This window comes from Xiphophorus maculatus, chromosome 12, assembly GCF_002775205.1.
Source record: "Xiphophorus maculatus strain JP 163 A chromosome 12, X_maculatus-5.0-male, whole genome shotgun sequence".
NCBI lineage: Eukaryota > Metazoa > Chordata > Actinopteri > Cyprinodontiformes > Poeciliidae > Xiphophorus > Xiphophorus maculatus.
In genome coordinates this window covers 26,299,236-26,319,259 of record NC_036454.1, presented here as the reverse complement: position 1 = coordinate 26,319,259, position 20,024 = coordinate 26,299,236, and the positions used below count along the sequence as shown (strand labels likewise).

Genomic DNA, 20,024 nt, shown 5'->3' with positions numbered 1-20,024 from the left:
AGCTGCGCTAATTCCAAACACAGCTTATAAAAGATACTAAAGACTATTTAAAATATCAGCTCCGTAATGATTTTGTCAGTTACATGGTGACGACTCTTCATCTAATAAAAATCATTTATCTTAAGGGAAAAATCAGAGATCAGAAAACGATTTTTCTCTGGAAGCATCACTGGAGATGCTTAAGGGCTTTAAAAGTAAGAGGAATTAGATGAACGCCATCCTGATGCGAAAGGCAGGCGCTGAAGGAAAATAGCTGTGTTTGCAAAACGCAGGCAGGATACAGGAAGGAACTCACCATCAGAGTCATTGACTTGAAGAAGCCAAACAATCTGATAAAGAAGCCTGGCACTCCACTGAGGTCTGCTCTGGACAACATAGAGCTGTCTTCAGAAACGTTGCTAAACATAGTAGTCTATATTGCACACATCTATGAGAAATGTATCACGTTTAAGCAGTTTTAGGCTTCTACAGCTCTGCTGCTACAACAATCAGTATAGGAGGTTCATTTCTGCCTGCAGCAAATATCTTACACATCGTTTTAACCAGACAATGTGTTCAATCAAAACACAAAAATAAACACGAATCTCTGAAGCAAATCTTCAGAGCTTCTAAACGAAGGAAAGGTGAAGCGGCTTGAAAGCTGAACACAACATTCATGGTCAAACTAAACCTTGAATAACATCACTTGTGCTCGGCATGAGTCATATTTCTCCATGCACTGATTGGTCAAGAGATGATTGCATGAGTGGATGGTGAAAAGGAGAGACAGCAGTTACTGGGAGAGGCCTTGTAATCTGCTGGCTGCAGCTTTTCCAAGAAGTGTTTACCAAAAGAGGGGGGAGAGGGGATGGATGTCTGTTTACAAGGTAGTAATGACAGAAGCAGTCCTCACCTGCTCTCCAAGAAAACCTCAAACACACACACACACGCGCATCCACCTATTAATCCGTCAAGAGCTGCGCTAAACATGAGGACAAATTTTCATTTTCACTTTTTTTTTTTCGCCCTTAACGTTAGCAGATGACGGCCTCCTCTGCGCTTGTTTGCTCTCCAGTGCCAGTTGGACGCAACACCAGAGTGGGCCTATCAGTGACCAGGTTTAGCCAGCATCTAAAGTACACAGATAAATAAAAGAGGGAACAGATGCGGCACAGCGTGTACCCGTTGCCACGGCTACGGATCCATTCAGAGCTGCGGTTATGTCACAGTGCGGCGGAAATCCAGCAGCAGCCACCGCCGCACATGGTTTGCCGTTTGACCTCTCACCAACTCTTGTTCCTCTTGCATCACAGGAGCAAACGTTGAAAACGCGCAGAAGCCGCTTCATGTTTGACAGCAGCTTGTGTGTACAGAGGGCAAAAGCTGCAATGGATTTTTTTTGTATGTGTGTTTTTTTAACAAGTAGTGTAAACGATCAGAGGATGTGGGTGGAGTACAAGCTTGTCTGTGGCGTGAACCTTAGCACGGTTTTACAGTGTTGGTTTCAATTGGCGTCGGCTGTAGGTCTCGGGTAAATCACATTAACCTCAGCAAGGCTCTCTGAACTGCAGAGTCAAAGAACAAACAGGATAAAGTGCGGCGCGCAACAGGTGCTCTCATTTTTAAACGCTATTTCACATTATGTTGGGAGGTTTTCAAAAAGAGGAAGAGGACAGTCGGCCACAGGACAAAAAAGAAACTCAAACTTGTACTGAGTCAGCACAATATTTATAATGCGCAACCGTGAGACTGGTTGCTTTAGAAATGGCGTCAATAATCCTTTAGACCTAAAGAGACATTTTTGCAGGAAGAAAAAAAAAAGACAACTTGTCATATATATTTTAGGAATTAAGATAAAGATAATTAAAGCCTAGCAAAAAAGGATGTTTCGTTTCTTTTTCTGTGGGACAGAAAGCTGTACATAAAGAAGCGCATACCTTCCAACTTAAGAACAAGAAAATATGCTCTAAAAACATATTACCAGTGCTTTTTTTGTCATTCTTTGTAAAAATTCAAATGAAATGTGTCAGGAATAAAATTTAGAACCGCTGAAAGCCTTCATTTGTTGTTATACCTAACTTTAAAAATATTAACTGGTTCTTTTTCATTTTTTTGCCAAACTTTGTAAGAGCCACTGTAGAAATACCAAAGTGTCACTTGTGGCTCTGGAGGTTGCAGGCCCCTTATTCAGACCGTTTCTGTGAGGCCTAAAACACCGTGGTGTCCTTACAATAAACTACGACTACTGTAGGATTATATATATGCTATACATTACTCCTCTCTTTCATATGAATAGTCTTAAATAGTCTGGCTTGCTGGTCTGAGCTCACCTGTGTGATGGAGCCGCCTCGGTAGGAAACCGCAGACTCCGGGTGTATTCTGGTCCCAGGAAGACCTTTGGTGATGCTACCTCCTTGGACGCCTGGAGAAGAGAAAGATTTTATAACAGCTGAAGGCATTTTTTTTTACTCTCTAGAAAAAAATATAAATTGAAAAGGTTAATGAAATGTTTACTGTGAAAGTACAGTTAGAACCTCCTCGAATAGGACCTTGTATACTAAGGCATTTATACAGGCAGACCTTCAGTTGTTATTAAATGCTGTATATATCAATTTGACAACTTGAAATTGGCCTCTGTCTCTTTAAGAAGTTCCTGCTCTCTACATTGTGCCATTTACAACCATTCTTAAGAACGTTGCACTGAGAAGGAATTTGGATAATGAGCTCGGCAGATGTGCGTTTAGTCCAGGTGTTTGTTAATTGCTGCAGCCGCTAGTCTGGAGGAGCCGAGTAGGAAAGGCGGGGGAGGGGTGCTCTGTGAGGCTTAAGCTTTTCTGGTGACTGCAGCTCTGAAGAGAGTTAGCTGGTTAGCTAAACTAAGTGCACCACTATCACATGTCTATCTGTTCTAATATCGGCTCAGTTTCACTTATTGAATCGATTCTGATACGCTATAAAATGACAAACACTGGCCGATTCTGATGCTAACGTTGATGTATTGTGCATTCCTAGCAAAAACATGTATTTTTCTACAATTTCCAGATGTTATTCCAGATGCTATTCCTACAAAACCACAAGTATAAAAGCACAGCTCCAGGACCAATCAGTTGTCTACAAATACATAATAAAGGGAGGAAGCACTTGCACCCACCACGAGCAGAGGAGTTATCATGTGGCGGCCCTGGGTTTGATAAGTTATCAGGCTGGGAGGAGCTGTGAGGAGACAACTGCTCCTGCTTCACCACTGGGAAAGGACCTGCTGCGTAATGATGAGAAAATTCAGATCACAATGTCAAAAAATAGAAAAATTTGTGACACTATTTAAAAAGAAAAAAAAATTAACACAATTGAATTCGGTTTTTGTTTTACTCACCAACTTTCTTCTCCATCCAAGACAACCCCATTGGTGCGGGAGGCATCTTTGAGTGATCCAGCCCATGGGCCGCTCCATGCAACTGCACCGGCGTACCCTGAACACACACACACACAAACGCACATTAGGTCACATTAGGTAAAATATACCAATTACTAGACCTGTCAGGGTAACAAATTTAATTGGATGATAAATTGTCCCAAAAGTTATTGCGATAAACGATAATATTGTTGTTTTCGGACCATTTTCAAGTGATATAATGGGAATGGCATAATAAAACAAGAAAACATTCTCAAAGATCAATAACCTTTCAATTCTAATAAACATTTAACAGTGGAGCTGGAAGATATTTAAAATACCCAAGATAAATAGACGAAACAGAAACAACAATTAAAATGAATTATAAAATCTCTGGTGGAATAAAAGGACTAGTTGAGACCAAAGCATCAGACTGAAGACTTTTGTCATACAAGTTTTTGGTAGAAAGAGAGAGACAAGAAAAACGAAAAATCATGCAAACGGAAATTATTGAGCTTGTTTTATTTTATTGCTTGTTGCGACAGGCCTATCAACTACATCATCACTGTTCTTGCTTTTAAAAAATGTTAACCAATATTTCAAAAAAATAATTGCTTCAAACATCAAAATTGAATATACACCGTATTTGTTTCTGCAAATCGACTATAAAAGTGCTTAGTTCATCGTGGTGACATACCTGCGTGATGGAGCCTCCAGGCTTGTTAGAGGAAATGAGCGGTGGCGGGTCGGGCATGGAGAGGGGTCTCACCGCCGCTAACCGCACACTATCCTGTGGCAGACCAGCAAGCGAGGGGAGGCCTACCTGTGGGAACGCTGGAAGACAAAAAGATTAAAGTTATCCTCTACTAGTGAAGCAGAGCAGCAGAAGCAGACGGAGAAGATTCCTCACGGTTGAAGTGGAGCAGGTGTTGGTCGTGACTGATCTTGGCCATGTCCCGCGGGGCCATGGGATACGGCGAGAGAACCGGGCGACCCAGGTTCGAGGTCCTGAGGTCGTCCGGACCCAGGGCCTGCTTCTTGGTGTCGCCGTGTGGAGAGAAGGCTCTGGACTTTTCTAAAACATCATCACATGGAGGGAGTCAGCACCAAAATAAAACAGGAAACTGGACTACATCTAGTCTAAGAGGCCATTTATGCTGCTAAACTGTCACACTGCACATGTGAACTACTGCTGCTGCTCTGAGGAGTTTCTTTTGTTTATATAATGAACTTAAATCTTTGCCACTGATAAAGGTAACAACCCTTGATGCCACTTCATTCCCACAATGCCTCACCTCTCAATTAGCAGACGTGCACACAGAAAAAATGAATAAATAAAAACGCTACAACCAAAACCTTGATCTAAAACGTTTTAGAAAAAACACATCCAGGTGTCATGACAGGCGCAGTGGGTGGATCTGACCGGCTAAAAAGCCTTTGAAGGGAAAGTGCAGCACTGCAACTTCTTTGCATTTTTCTGTTGCATGCAAACGTATCTGCACAAACTGCATTCACCACATAATGTTTAGGCATGAGCTGGTATGAGATTCATGTGACATGAGTTAAAATCAGACAATTTCACAGAATTGTGTCATTAAAACCTCAAAACAAAATGTACAACATGGTCTAATTGATGTTATTTACAGCTGAACAGCAGATGGAGCTTGCAGTCATACGGTCTTAAAAATGTTGCAGATTGGGTGTGTTCGAGTTGCAAATTTTAAAGGATTTGAAATACATGCAGGCTGATAGCTACATATTTCTCTTCATTTTATAAGTTAAAAACACACAGAAATGCTGTTTGAAATATATTTACCGAATTAAAATGAAACCTGAAGAGCTAATAAATCCACTAAAACTTTTTCCAGTCAAAATCAGACTTCAGAAAACGTTTGTGTCGTTGCTGACAACCTTAGAGAGCACACTATTAGCTACCAAGCAGATGTGTTGCTCCTAAATAATTGACTGTATTTTTTTAAAGCAGTATTAGTAACGAGTGGCATTTATTTAGTTTCCACACAATAACTGTGCTTTTCTTTCAACCAGAAATATTAACAGGAAACCAAATTTATTATGCCTGAAAGCAAAAAAAAAAGAAAAAAAAAGGTGCGGGATCCGTCTTTTCAGCCAGTTGACTGTCAGGTTGGAAAATGGCTGTGTTCCCCTATAATTCAGTTAGCTAGAGAAATCCCAGTCACTCCAGCATTTTCTCTGGAATTTTATGAAAATGACTTGAAACTGCAAGAGAAGGATGACAGAAAACATTAAAGGTATGAACGGCTGAACTTTCCAAACCTTGGTGCCGATTACTGCCCATGTCTAGTACTAACCACTATTTAAATGTGAATGCAGCAACACTTCACCATCTAACTGTGTGTGTGAAATTAGAAGCTTTGTTGCCATTTTCTGTCCTGAGATTCCAAAAAAAAGAAAACAAGCAATAACTTTGAGTCAACATTTGAATGATTGAGTAGAAAATGCCTTCATTTATCTGAACTAATCTTCCACAGAATCACATACAAGCCTTACTGTAAGCTTGCTGAACTATATTCCCTTCTGGGTCAGTAGCAGCACCACATCGTTCATCAGACCCCCTGTCCAGGAGTGTCCCAGAAACAGTTAAAGACCCTAAACAGTGGAGAACAGACTCAAGGTCAGAGCCTCTAGAACAGACCTACTTAATAAAAGTAGATCAAATGCTACTAGAGCTGCATGTCGAGCAGGATTTTAATGTGCCCAGTTTTTTTCTTTTATTCAGCATATTTATAAATGTGTGCCTCTATAAATAAATGTATGGATACCTGAGTGTAGCAGGTCATGCAGACTAGGCTTTGAGCATTTAGCTGTAAGGAGGAACACTAAGGTCTAAAAGTTACCAATATCAACAATGTGGAAATTGTCTGTCATACTTTTTCAACTTGATAAGGCTCCTACACATTCCCAACAAAAACACTAAACAAAAAAATAAATAAATAAAATAATAAATGATTATGGCCAGGACTGTAACACATAAATTTTTGATATTTTATATATATTGTAAAGCATTAGAATGTTTTATGCAAACGATGAGGGCTTCCTAAAACACATGAAAACCAAATGGGTATAAGCATTTGGCACCAGTCTGAACAGGTCATAACAAAAACAAATGTCTTTGTTGTTGAACTCGTATGTCTACTTAGTCAATAATTTAGCAACAAATGGGGATTCTGAATTGAAAATGTTGCTTATTTTGTCGATGTATAGAAAATGAAATTAATTAATCACATACAATGCAATTAACCCAAGTTAAACATTTTAATGGCGTCTCATCACTGCAAATGCCATTTACAAATCCCAATGGTCAAGGCATGGAAACCCAGAGAGTCCAAACCGTCACCTTCATCGAGGTAAGAGCTAGCAAGTTGAGAACAGCAGGCTAGCTATGGGAGCAGATAGCCCAACTAACTGATCAGCTAAAATCAGCTTGGCCTCTTTTGTCCCAGAATGGGAAAAAGAAATATAAATCCATTAACAAATAAATGTATTCAAACATTCTTTATTATATCAACATTAAGAGAAGGATAAATAAATATGAATAACATTGTTATAAGCTCATTATTTTAGCAGCCAAGGGAATAAGTGTTGCTTTTCTGGTTGAAATAGGCATAATTAGATTGTGTGACGTATTTTGGTTTTCTTGACTTTTATGATCCTATGGTGTTGTTTTCACTCAAACTTGCCATGCTATAAAAATCCCATACCAGTCCATGACTAATACAGAGAGAAATCAGGGAAAAATCCTAACAAATATGTTTGTGGGCTCGTGCAAGTGAGCCTACATTTCACACAGAGCAAAAACAAACGTTCCGAGGTGCATACCGTCTTTTTCGCTGGTGGAGGGGCTTCGAGGGCGAACTCGGGGGCTGCTGGTCAGAAGACCCTCTCGCTCTCTGTCTGCCTGAGGGGCGTAAGGCTGTGGTTTGCCTGCTTGGCCAGAAGGCTGCTGCTGTTTGACTTCCTGAGAGGACTCTCCGTGAGCCATGGTGATCTGCTCCTGGTACAGAGCCAAGGCGTGGGGGGGCTGCACTGCTTTCCCACTCCGCGGAGTGCCCTGCACAGAGGCCTCTGGCATCTTCACACGAGAGAACACAGAAATAAGACGGTTACATACAAGCGCCATCTCCTCCCAAGCACCGACATATGGCTGGGCTGCTTACAGTATCTGATCAACGTGATAGCAAAAACTCATCTCTTATTTCTTGGCGAGCTAAAGTTTCACTAATCCCTGGCATCTCGTTTCTGCCCCACAAAGCAATCTATCCCATCATCGTCCATCTGGCTGCCTTATCTTAAACAAATATGACTTCACCATTTCACCTGCTGTACCACTTGATTCTGCAAGTTGAGAAATGGGGACAGCGCAGATATGGCTGCAGAGATAAACGGAGCTGTTTTTAGGTACAGGACACAATCTGCGTCTAAGACTTTATTAGTCGTAAAGTCTGAGATTTTCTACAGTCATTAACCTATTAATTGAAGAAGAAAAAAATACGAGTACAAGACCCTGCAGAACAACTCACAATAGGTGGTATAGCTGCAGCCCTCTGTTTGAGCTGCTTCAGGTCCATGGGCTTCTGCAGAGATGATATGACCCCGTCGTGGGAGAAGTTCAGCAGGCTGGGGCGTGGAGACGTCATCCTGTAAAACACACAGACAGAAAGTATTAAGAGGCCGATGGGGGATGCAACGTTTCCTGTTTACTGGGCTTGCAAACAGATGACGAGCGCCATCATTTACAAATAAGTGCCTAGTTCTGCTCGTTTTAAATATCTGCAACTGAATTAAGAGTATAGAGTTCGACCAATTGAAGAGCTTCTGAAGCTCAAAGACCAATAAAGTCTAAAGATACACTGAAGTAGGCCGGTATTAAATGGATTTAACTCAGAGGTCAAAACTTGTTTCTTGGAAGACTGTTAACTTTGCAAGTTAGATAACCTGGAGGATGTGTTGACGCTTGTGTCCGCGAAACATCCCGACTACTCTCATTTATACAAGCTGAGAACACAACAGTGTGGAATGGTTATTAGACCCGGCACAATAATATGTCGGCAACTGAGGAACGCACAGACAAGAAAAGGAAATAATAGCAACACACCAATTAATTAGCCAGCAATAGAAATGGGACAATTTTCCTTTCGTTGGCATTCAGTAAGCAAAATGCTTAAAAAAATAAAAATCTGACTGTTCAATAAATACATAAAATTGAAGCACATCCACTGACAACATGTTCTTGAATGTGCTTGTTTTGAGCTGAGCAAAACAAGAAAAAAAATTAAATAAAGGTTAGAGATGTTTAACCCTGTGTGTTCACAGTGGGCAAATCCCGAGCTTTTCACAAAAAAATAAAATAAAATAGAAATCACATTTAGTTCAATGCGTAGAACCAAATCAGATATGTGTCCAATAATTTTAAAAGTATCTGCAGTCTGACTTTGTTTGTCAAAGACGCAACATGCATTATTATTCTACACCAGAAGTCAGATTAGGTAAATCCAAATGTAAACAATGGCTGCAGTGAGCAGTGTCAACTTAGCTTTCTTTTTTCTTAGCTTCCTAGCGTCTTGTTTTGATCTCGTCACAAAACCGTCAGCTCCCCTTGCTAAAAAAAGTAAAATAGGTCCATAGACGGTGGCATCCATTATTACTTCCGTAAACAGTGCGCTGCTGTGTGACGTCTACGTTCCTCTTCAGTGCAGGCGTGTCGCTAAGAGGTTGTAAAGGGTTCACACAGAAGTCTGATTGTGGTCGCATTTAATTCGTATGATCAACCATGCAAAAAATAAAGTAAATAAAAAAAAAATCGGATTCCAGCAAAAATAAAAATTGAAATTGGGCATCAACAGCAGGCACGTGTCAGTCATTGGTTGAGGTTTCGCTGCAATTAACTGTATGCGCTCTCTCGTCCTGAAAACTGACTCGGATCTCATCTGCTTGTCTGTGTTTCTAAAGGAGAGCCTATTGCCCTTAAGTTTTTATTTTTCTCCAACATAGAAAGAACTGCTGGATCAGTGCTTCCGTTTCTTCTTTTGTTTGTAGTGTTTGCTCCGTCGAGTTGATCCTTCTTCCTGCTAAACGGGAGTTTTTCTTTCCGCTGTCGCTACATGCAAGTTCATTTTGAGGGATTGCTACAAAGATAACGACTCATTGCAATCGAATGGCCGCTGTCGTTAGATGCTCATCTACGAGTAGTGAGTGATGCAAGTCATTGACTCGATGCAATCAGCCGAGTTTTAGAAACGTTTTCTTAAATCTGAAGAAATCAATCGGAATGTATTTACTTGATTCTGAAACAGTATGATACAGTTTAATTGACATTTTTTGTAAAAACGACATGCGTTGTGAATTGGTGCTACATGTTGGTCAGATTTGCCTGATTACTTAAAGCTTAAACATACAAGCAAAGCTTGACATGGGAGTTTGCTGTTCAAGCCGTCAGGATGTTCATCATGGCCTTCTTTGAGAGATATTTTAGTGCTGAGGGAGAAAATACAATTGCACTATTTGTTATTTATTTTTGAACAAACATAAATGGTGGTGAAAATTGTCGGATTGTTGCAGTAATGAGTATTTAGGAGAAAACTCCAGGCAACAACACTTGGTGTAATGTTTACTGGTGTACTCAGTAAATACTAGAAAGGGTAAATCGATTAAACAAAGCTGCTGGGTTTTATGAGCTCTTAACCATTATGCTTCATGAAAACGTGGGATTTAGAAATGTTGGAAAAGTTTGACCCGAGCTAGAAAATATTTACAATCTTGGACGTTTTACAAAAAGCGGTCACATGCAACAATGCTAGCCGTGCTGCTCACACTAACTGATAAAGAAATATTAGAAACAGTCAAAAAATATGCAAAGCCAATCCGATTTTGACTCATCATTTTGCATTGAGCCGTTAAATTTACACATGGTGTGACATGGCCTCTGCCTATAAATGATGAATGACCATTCACAGTAGAGACTGGTAAATTTGCAGAGCTGGCAATCATTTCTACTGTCTGCAACAACCTATCAGAGTATTTTACCATAATTTTCCTCAACAAAACCACAAAGTCAACAGCAGAAACTTATCTTAAAACCACCATTACAATCTGAAACCCCAAGCCTCCAAAAGGCACAAGTTGTAGCAGAATAGCAGACAGTGACTGTGCAGTTTATTCATATTACTTCTGACAACACAATGGCTTAAACGACACTAAGGGTATTTTCAAACCACATTGTCCGATAAACTCAGTTCGATTGGGGACAAAAATTGCAACATTTGTTACACTTTCAGCTGGTGTAGTTTGCACTTTGTCAAACAAACCAAATCTTTACAAAAACCTGTTACCCTCTCGCCTGTAGAGGCGCCACACCGAGAACAACTTCCTTCTTCAATGCAAACAAAATTGGAGTAGTGGTTGTAGGATTTCTCTCATCTTTGGTAAAAGACCACGAGTCGTTTCTCCCACTAGCGCTGAACACTCGTATTTGTTTTGGTTGAATTTACCAAGAATGCCCTGCGCTGCAGTTCGCTTCCTGCTTTTCCAGGCAAATGAACTAGAGTTTGACTAAAGCGGACTAAACAGGGCTGGTGTGAATGCTCCCTTAATGTTCAAGTGAAGGATTTATGGATCAAAAACCAGCAGACATCTGAATTCAGAAAATTGGGATTGGACAAAGACCCAATGAGCATGGAAGCATCTCGAAAATTGAGATGAGCAAAATCAAGAAGAAACCTCAAAGAAAACTGCACTCCATACTCTGCCAGAAAAACACGGATCCTTGAATGTGTGGGGAAATAAATGGATTATTACTGCTATTTCTCAACCAAAAGGCAAGCTTATTCCATTTCACCGAAGCCAGAAGAGAAATTCTGACTTCCAAGCGATTTTTCTGAGTGTGCAAATGAATACAGAGATTATTGGGAAGCCAGCTACAATTTGGTCCACGTCAATAAACTGATCATAGCAGCTTTTTGCATTGTAAGCATTTGTTATATAGTAAAACTCTACTGAGCCTTTCTTAAGCAGCGATATTATTGATCTTATCGCACCAGCAGTAAGTAACGTATGGTAAAGATCTAAAGTGTATGACACATCCACAAACATCTGAACACAACAAACTGATTTAATGACACACTTTTAAGCACACAGCACAAGATTACTAAGGCGCACACACACACACACACACACACACACACACACACACACACACACACACACACACACACACACACACACACACACACACACTCCCTCCCTCCTATTGTTTGCTTTGGCAGAGAGGGCAACATTTCCCTCAGCTCTGCCAGTACACGCAGTCTGCTGTCATGGAAAAAAAAAATTGAACAAACACTGCGCTGACAGGACTAATCATTCCTCCCACGAACTTTGACACCCATTTGTTCTGGCCTCATTCACAGACTCACTCACACACACACCATATATTCACGGTGTGTATATATATATATATTTTTTTTTACATTCATTCAAAGTGGAAATAAAATCCACGGTTGATAGGAAGGAGCAACCTGTGGCACACACACAAGTGGCTGGACAAATATGGCTCCCCTGCCGTACAGTGTAGCTAGGCAACTAATACCACTTCAAAACCCTCACTGCTTTGTTTTCTAGTGTTTGCTGTGGTAGACCGGAGATGTAGGACACCCAGGAAGATACTTCAAAATCAGCTGCCCTTTGATTAAAATAATAAACGAGGAAAGAATTTATAAGGTTGTATAATTAAGCTTTCTAAATCTCACCTTTTCTTATCTGTATTATCCGTCTCCTCCACCTCATCAGCGCTACAAGTGGCACTAGAGTCACTGTCCCCATGTAGACCTGCTTTGGTCAGGTGCTCCTTCTTGGAGCTCTTGGAGGTTTTGACTTCCTCCTTCTCAACTCTTGGAGGTTTTTTATCCGTGGCATCATTGGGCGGTACGGGCTGTGGCTGTTCCTTGTTGGGATCCCCTGTTTCAGTCTTTATCTCCTGCTTGATGGTTGACTCTGCCTCCTCCTTGACAGGAGGCTTCTCGTCGCCTGCCTGGTCATTCTTCCTGTCCTCGGTGTTGGAATTGCCCCTCAGCCTGCTGGTCCCTTCCTCTTTAGCCTTGCTGTCCTCCGAGGAGTGCGGCGAAGGCAGGCTCTCTGTGTCCGAGCTGTTGTTTGCTCCACCTGGGAGAGAGTGGACAAAAAGATGAACAGATTAGGATTTATACTGTAAATCATTTTATGTCCCTCTAACCCTTTTCTCTTCCATCCTCCCCCCATCTCCATCTGCTAGACCAGATTCTTCACAATGCCAGTCTTCTGACTAATCAGGTTTCAGGGTACAATAAGGGGGGAACATTAAACCAATTGTGGCGATGGATGCAATCTCCTGAGGATTCACCACTTTGCTGTGGAAATACAGCACATCCAGCATGTTTCTATGAACAACTGGATTTGCTTTCTACTGTTGTAGCTGCTGAAACTGATTAGTCACACATTTGTGCTCAGTAAGTTTAGCAGGTAAGTTCTACACAGTTAACAATTCACACGCCTCTGATGTCATGAACACGTTTAGCTTAAAGTTTTTCTGCAATTTTGCTGGTTTTATTTCCACAGAAATGCAGATTATAAGCCAACACCTGACAGTTTATAAAACTAATGTTCATGCTGACTGATGTACCATTGTTGGGCATCGCTAACTAAAATGTTAGTTGCGCTAACCCTGAAGCACTCATCATAAGCATTAGCTCTGCTAACGCTAAAGTGCTACATCCAAATGAAATTTAACGGAAGCTAATGCTGAAGCACAAACTTTAACTCAATTTATAGCTACCCTTGAAAGATCATAATCCTTAAATACCATTTTAATTTGACATTATATGTTTGATTATATGAATTTCATGCTCTATAAAGCCCTTAGATATTGTATTTATGTTTATATCTTGTTTTCCAAAGTCCATATGTTATTTTGTTACAGTATGTATGAATAAAGTTATTGGGGGGGAAAAAAGAGAAACTAACTGTGGGGAGAGGAAACCAAACTGCTAACCCTTCACCTCCTTCAAAATAAAATGATTAACATCTAACTACTTGAAGAAACCATAACAGTCGATGACCAAAACTTCAACACAACTGTCGAACTTTACTCAACAAAAACTTTGCAACACAATCAACTAAATTACAGCTTTAGAATTTATATGTAAAAATTAATTTAGGGGAAACTAAGTGCACTAAATGTTTTCAAAGTTAGCTAAAAGCACTAAATAAAAAAATTAGCTGTGGCATTGGCGCATTATCAGAAGAGTGCCCACACAGGCCAAAATCATTCATGTCAATGACACCATTTATTCTGAAATACCCCTGGCAATTGTCACTGCCTTTGTAAAAAATACAAAACAAATCTCCTGTGCAAAATATAAGGGCAAAAATTGATGACTAAGCTGAATTCTGCCTATTCCTTTTGTGCTGCAAGGATGTCTGTTTTGACTGAGGGTCTTTAATTTATGGTAACATTTTAGGTTTTGTTACAATAGCAACAAAAAATGTAATTCTTGAAAAATACTAATTTACATCAAAAAGAAACCATATGCAATTCTCCTTAGCCAACAAGCTAACAGCAGCAGCATTGTTCGGTTAAACTTCCCCTATGAGACCAACGGAAAGGGAAAAAGAAAAGGCTGAAGGATGCCACATGCTAGCTAACACTACGACACAAATGTTGAGAGCAACATAAAAAGGTCAGCGAAACTCCTGTATCTGCAACCGTGAAGTAGTAAACCTTCAACACTGAAGTAGTAAACCTTCTGGAGGACATAAGCTAAAGCTAACTATTTAAATATTAGCTGCACGGACACAGACAACCCAATGATTGTGTTCTGTCAAGATGCGTCTCCCAGTGTCAAAGTTCTGAACCACGCCACTCTCCGTTCTACTGCGGTACAAATTAATACAGGAAAGCAGGCGGCTCAGTCCGCTACTAAATACTGTAGCAACAAAACAAACCAGTGTGCCCCTGTCCATTACTCCTCCATTTAGTTGTAAAGGCATTGGAGGCTAATGTGGATAATAATAACACAGGTTATGTTTGAGCCAGACTGAAGCTGACAATTAGAGCAGAAAAAAGTAGAAACCCGTAGCAACCAAACCTGCAGCAGCACTTAATCACTGTAGAAAATATTCTGAAAAATTACCAGAAAGACAAGGATTGCACAGCGCCTACTGCTGAACAGAGTCGCATGGACCAAATTCTTGCTTACACTATAAACAAAAATATGATTTGCATGCACCAGATCCATGTTTGTTTTGAATACAATTTGTTTTAGCGTAGAGTGATCCTTTTTGTGAAATTTATTCGCATCAACAGCAAACTGACAGGCAAATGGAAGCACAGAGCAGAACACTACTAAGACAAGATAAAAGTATGATTGAATCAAAGGCACATAAGATATAAAGAATTATACTGTTATCTCTTCTACCACTTTGCAAAACTCAAGAGAAATGTATGTTTGTTTAAATGAGGACTGAATTGTCCCCTACTGTTGAAACTTACAATACTGACATATTGTAATTAATCACATTATCGAGTATTAAACTTCAGTCTTGTGACAACTCAACTATACTTATTCATACTCCCAATCAAAAGAAAGTTTTGGGAGGGATCTTGAATGTTTTTCCCCCAATTGCATGATGTTTCTAGGAATGATGTACCTTCTCCATCTTCAGGCGCTTCCTCTTCGTTGCAGCTGGCTCCTGAACCCTCGATCTCCTCCTCCTCTGCAGGATACGTAGCACTCGTCTCTTCGTTCTGCGAGGCTTTCCCCCTCCGACGGGCCTTTCGCTCCTTCTCCTGGGTTGAAACAAGAACACGCTTCACATGCAACCCCAGAGACACAGTCAAAGTACAAACATCAGCATTATGTGAAGCAGGTATGGCTTCCTTACCGATTTCATTTTATGCTGCTGCAGAATCTCATCCAGTTTCTGCCTCTTCTTGTAATTGAAGTAGAAGTTTTTGCACTGCGACACGGTTTTCGATCCCACCATCTTGGAGATGGCGGACCAATTCCTACCATACTGGAGAAGGCCTGGAACCAACAAGTGGACAGATGACGAGATTAGAGAAGGGACTTTGTAGTTAGCATTACCAGCTAAAAATCTGCAACAGTAGACAAGAGAAAGGCGATTCTCTCTATGAGGAGGCAAAACCATCCCTTAAGAAGCACAAATGCATCACACAGTAGGCTAGTTTTGGGTCTGATCTATCATCAGTTTTAAGTCCAGATGGCTTAAACTTTCTAAACATAGTAGTCTGCATCCACAAGGACTAAACGATTAGGGCGTAATGTGGTAGGTGGACCATCAACCACACCAGCAACTCTCCCCACTGGGGTCACTTTGTGTCATATTTCTAGCTGACTTTGATGTGACCCAATTCCAAGAAACCCAAGTCCTTTACCCAGTCAAGCACATGATTGTGTCTTACACAAGAGTCAACAGGCACCCGCTGGGCTTGAGCTGTGATGGATCAACCTGTCAGGAAACACACAAACTCCCTTACGCGCACACGTAAACAATCAGAGAGTATACATGCTAAAAAGGAGCTACAGCAAGCAGTCGCAGCGTGTAAGTCCCAGTGAGAAAGACCGTGTAGAATTTGCTCCAGTGGCCCTCCCTTTTAGAGTCTGCAGTTAGCCAAAGGCAGCTCATTAACTGTGTGTGTTGTAAGAGGCTTAGTTTACACCACCCACTTGCTTCCTGTGCCAGCCTGACAGGTCTTGGCAACAGGACAGGATTCTTGAAAGGTTGTTGGGGGCGGTGTGAGGGAGGAGGCGGCGGCGGCGGCGGGGGGGGTGTTATTAACAGGCACGCAGCCAGCACATCTTGGGATAACCTTGGACATGGGTTCAGAGGTCTTTGCATCTCATCGCTTAATGGAGCCGGTAAGGCTAGAGGAAGCTGCAGGAGAGGGAAGGACAGCTGTTTACAGCCCTGTCATTTCACTTCGTCAATCTGTCACAGACGCTGAAGCTCCCTCAAACTAATCAGCACTAAGATTATTACTAACAGCTGGCTTAAGAGATGGACTATTGTTTGCTTAGAATTTCCGCAAAGAAGCTTGTTGGTAAATTTTTGTTCCAAAGTGTATCTACAACTAGAGATGCACTGAAAAATCGGTTGCCGATCGGTTTAGCAATTCACCGGCCAGCCAAAAACTCGATAACATTTAAACTCAGGCTATTTCGGGTTGACAACCAAGGCTTAAGAGTAGCTTTCTATATTCTGAAAGTTAATGCTTATGACATTCCAATAAATAATTTCCAACAGCAGGAAGTCATGTAAACCTATTTTGGAGTCCCAATCTAAGTCAAATCTGATGAGTAAACTGGTTCAGACACGGTTCAGAGCCAAAGAAAATAGGAACAAAGTAAAACAAACTGAATTAGGGATACACATATATGTCAATTTGGACCCATTTTGATATCCGATATTAATACTGCTGTTATGGCCAATAACCAATTTTGACCAATATTATATACTGTATATTCCCCTACACCTTCAACACTGTGAAAGTGTTTTCTGCTTCATATAAAATCTCCCACAATCCTGCACTGCGTCACTATCACGAGTGAACAAATCGGCCAATACCAATGTTGATGCTGATATATTGCACAGCCATAAATTGAACTGCGAGAATTTTGTATCTTTACCATTTACTTCAAGAGTTGAAAATACTTTCCTACAAAAGTAAAATAATCGTATAAGTGATGACTTAATAATTTGAGTACGAATGAGTTTACTACTATTATGAAATTGTATTATGTAGGTACAAAATGGATACGCAAATTAGCAAAGGGATGAAATAACCTGAAGTCTAACCAAGCTCTTACAGGTTGCACTGACTGTAAAGCTCTTCAGTGTTGACACCGTTACTGAGTAAAGAAGAATCGAAGCAGGATATTTTTAGTGCCAAGTTCACAAATTAAATCAGAGGAATGTAGAAAACAAATCTGCATTTTATACATTTAAAAGATAACAGGAAGTCTTTCTATTGCAAGGTAGCTAGTTTCAATACTTTTGCAAGCATTGAAACTTTGCCATGGAGCCCCTCTAGATTCAAAAAAGTTGGCTACCATTTGGATGTCTCAGAGTTAAAACAAGGATCTATATTATCAACTCCAGCTCTTAAGAGGTACCGTCTTGCAACATTTATATGCATCAATGCTCAAACACACCTTAAATCAATAGCTTTTCAGTATCTCGCCAAGATCTGTAGAGGCTATTCAGGTGTGTTGGATCAGGGATGCATCTAAAAGTTGGAGGACAGGCCCTCTCAAGATCAGTTTTAAATATCAACTCTAAGTATTTTGTGTTTTAATTAAGAACAACCCTATTTAAGAGCCACTGCTCCCAATGCAAATAATTACATAAATAAAAAAAACTACTTACTGTATGTCAGGGAGTCTAGAACACAATATTTTGAATGATGTTCATGTATCATATTACGATATACTTTTTAAGTAGAGTGTCAAGCAACATAGGTATCACAAAAGCTAGAGATCGGAAAGCGGCTGCTGGATTCTTATCGGTGCATCTCCACACAAAACTGAATTTTTTTTCTATTCTGTCTGCAGGGGCATTAGATATCATCTGAGTGTTTACTGTCAATTTTCCTATAAAAGTTCATTAAAAAAAATAAAAAATCAACAACCACGTACAATGTTCCAGTTTGAAGTAGAAAAGCCTTTTTAGTAAAGAAGAGAAGTCAAACCAGTTGCTCGAACTCTCTCAATGGGGACCAAGACATGTGACAAACACACATTAACCTTTTACAGTCGTCCCACAATATATATATATATATATATATATATATATATATATATATATATATATATAGCAGGGGGATTCCTTTTCCCTAAAAGTACCTTGTTACCCAACATGCTCAAAGGCACCATTAGCCACCAAATATGCATATTTAAACAAGTGAGACAAACTCTTTGCAGAAGCATGAATTAAAGCTAAAACAGTAAGCAAAGTTCATTTACAGAAAGCAAAAGGTCACTTTGTCTCGACACCCTAGCAGCACACTGTTGATTTAATCATAAGCCAGCACACAATACAAATCAGCTCTGGCTGACTCAGAAACTTAGCTGCCGCAGGAGCACACATGGCACAAACATCCAATAGGCGGCAGCCATGCTGAAACAGGTGGTGACTTCACACCCAATCACAACACTCGACTTCCAGTAGCTCCTCCCTGAAAAAGTCCAATCAACACCTGGTGCGGCCAGAAAGTTGTTGTTCCTGTCTGTCACATGCCCTGTCCCTTGCCTCAGTTGTGGATTTTGCGGCCCAGCGGCAGAGCAGCTCTGTCGGACGCTGTGGTCTCTCTAGAGCCCCGGCTGAGAGGCTCTTCTGGGGCTGGGCCTTCCGATCCAGAGCAGAGGAGATGAAAACAGGTCGGTAGCTGCGCTCTTCCTGCCAGCTGGCTGGAAACTTGAGCCGGTGTCAAGTTGACATGCTCCGAAATGGCACATGCTCTTCTCTCTCTCTCTCTTACTCTCCTTTTTCCTCCCGCTAATGTCGTCCCAGCGCTCCGGTGAGTGCTGCTCTGCTGTGCTGCGTCTCTTCCCCCAATGGCGGTCGTCTGAGAAGACTTCCACAGGAAAGTGGGACTGTGGGGCGGCGCTCTATGCTCAGCCTTTCTCTCCCTCATCTGATCTCTCCTATCTTTTTTTTTTCTCTCCCTCCCTCTTTCCGTCGGTCTGTCCCGCCCCCTGCCTTGCTCTGCCAGCAGGCGCGCCGGCACGCACGCACACACTAGAACAGACAAACGCATGAGTGAGTACAAACTCGCTAGAACTCCCCCGCTACCGCCACCCCCGCCCTCCCTCCGTCTCTCTTGTTAATACTCTTGCACACAGACACAAACACACATTCAGGCAGTCTAAGAGTAAACAGAGAGCAGCGAGGGAGAGGAAAGAGATAGAGAGGGAGCCCAGCCACGGAGCCAGAGAGACAATGGAGAAAGGGAAAGGATACAGAAGTGGAGAGTAAGAGGGGCACACAGGAAGGAGAGAGAGAGAGAGGGGGGAGTTGATGTTGATACCATGAGAAAGCATAAAGGCTTTCACATTTTTCCTGACTGACCTGCTTTTCATCTTGAATGTGACCTCTTCAGTTTATAACAACAGAGAGTGAGGGGGAGAGGGAGGAAGGGAGACTGGGGGGCGGAGGAGAAAAAGAAAAGAGGTGTTTGCCAAATCTTCCACAGCTCTTGCCAATCTGGGCCGCTGCCATCTTCTGACCCAGAGACAGGAGCGAGAGACGAGAGCGACGGCGGCGCAATAAAGAGAGGAGAGATAGCGTGGCCTTCCCTGCCTGCTGCTCCTTTAAATGGGTTTCTCCTGCACCAGATTAGTGCACCTACATAAACCCCCGACCAAGAAGGCTGCACATGAGGCCGAGGGAATGCAGACGCAACAGTTGCCAAGGGGTTATGGTGACCAGAGATCGGAATAGGCCAGTTTTCCCCTTGATCGGCAGGTAAATTACTGGACAACTCAGAACTCCCACCATCTCCATTACATAATAACAACTAACTACATGTATTTCGACGTGCTTTCATGAGTTTAACAAAAACGACTGA

The 20,024-nt window shown here is 41.3% G+C and overlaps 1 protein-coding gene across 3 annotated transcripts in view; it reads right to left on the bottom strand.

Moving 5' to 3' along the window:
• The window catches only part of ncor2 (nuclear receptor corepressor 2), a 111,023-nt gene that overhangs the window by 17,237 nt on the left and 73,762 nt on the right, over nt 1-20,024 (bottom strand). For 2 of the 3 annotated variants that reach the window (XM_023343094.1, XM_023343096.1), the window contains exons 18-27: nt 15,320-15,462; nt 15,086-15,224; nt 12,151-12,562; nt 7,930-8,047; nt 7,229-7,481; nt 4,281-4,445; nt 4,068-4,204; nt 3,353-3,449; nt 3,131-3,238; nt 2,310-2,401 (exon numbers count right to left, since the gene is read on the bottom strand). In XM_023343094.1, coding sequence (XP_023198862.1) covers nt 2,310-2,401; nt 3,131-3,238; nt 3,353-3,449; nt 4,068-4,204; nt 4,281-4,445; nt 7,229-7,481; nt 7,930-8,047; nt 12,151-12,562; nt 15,086-15,224; nt 15,320-15,462 — 1,664 coding nt within the window. The remainder of the gene's footprint in view (nt 1-2,309; nt 2,402-3,130; nt 3,239-3,352; nt 3,450-4,067; nt 4,205-4,280; nt 4,446-7,228; nt 7,482-7,929; nt 8,048-12,150; nt 12,563-15,085; nt 15,225-15,319; nt 15,463-20,024) is intronic. The other variant, XM_023343095.1, reaches the window with a different exon arrangement.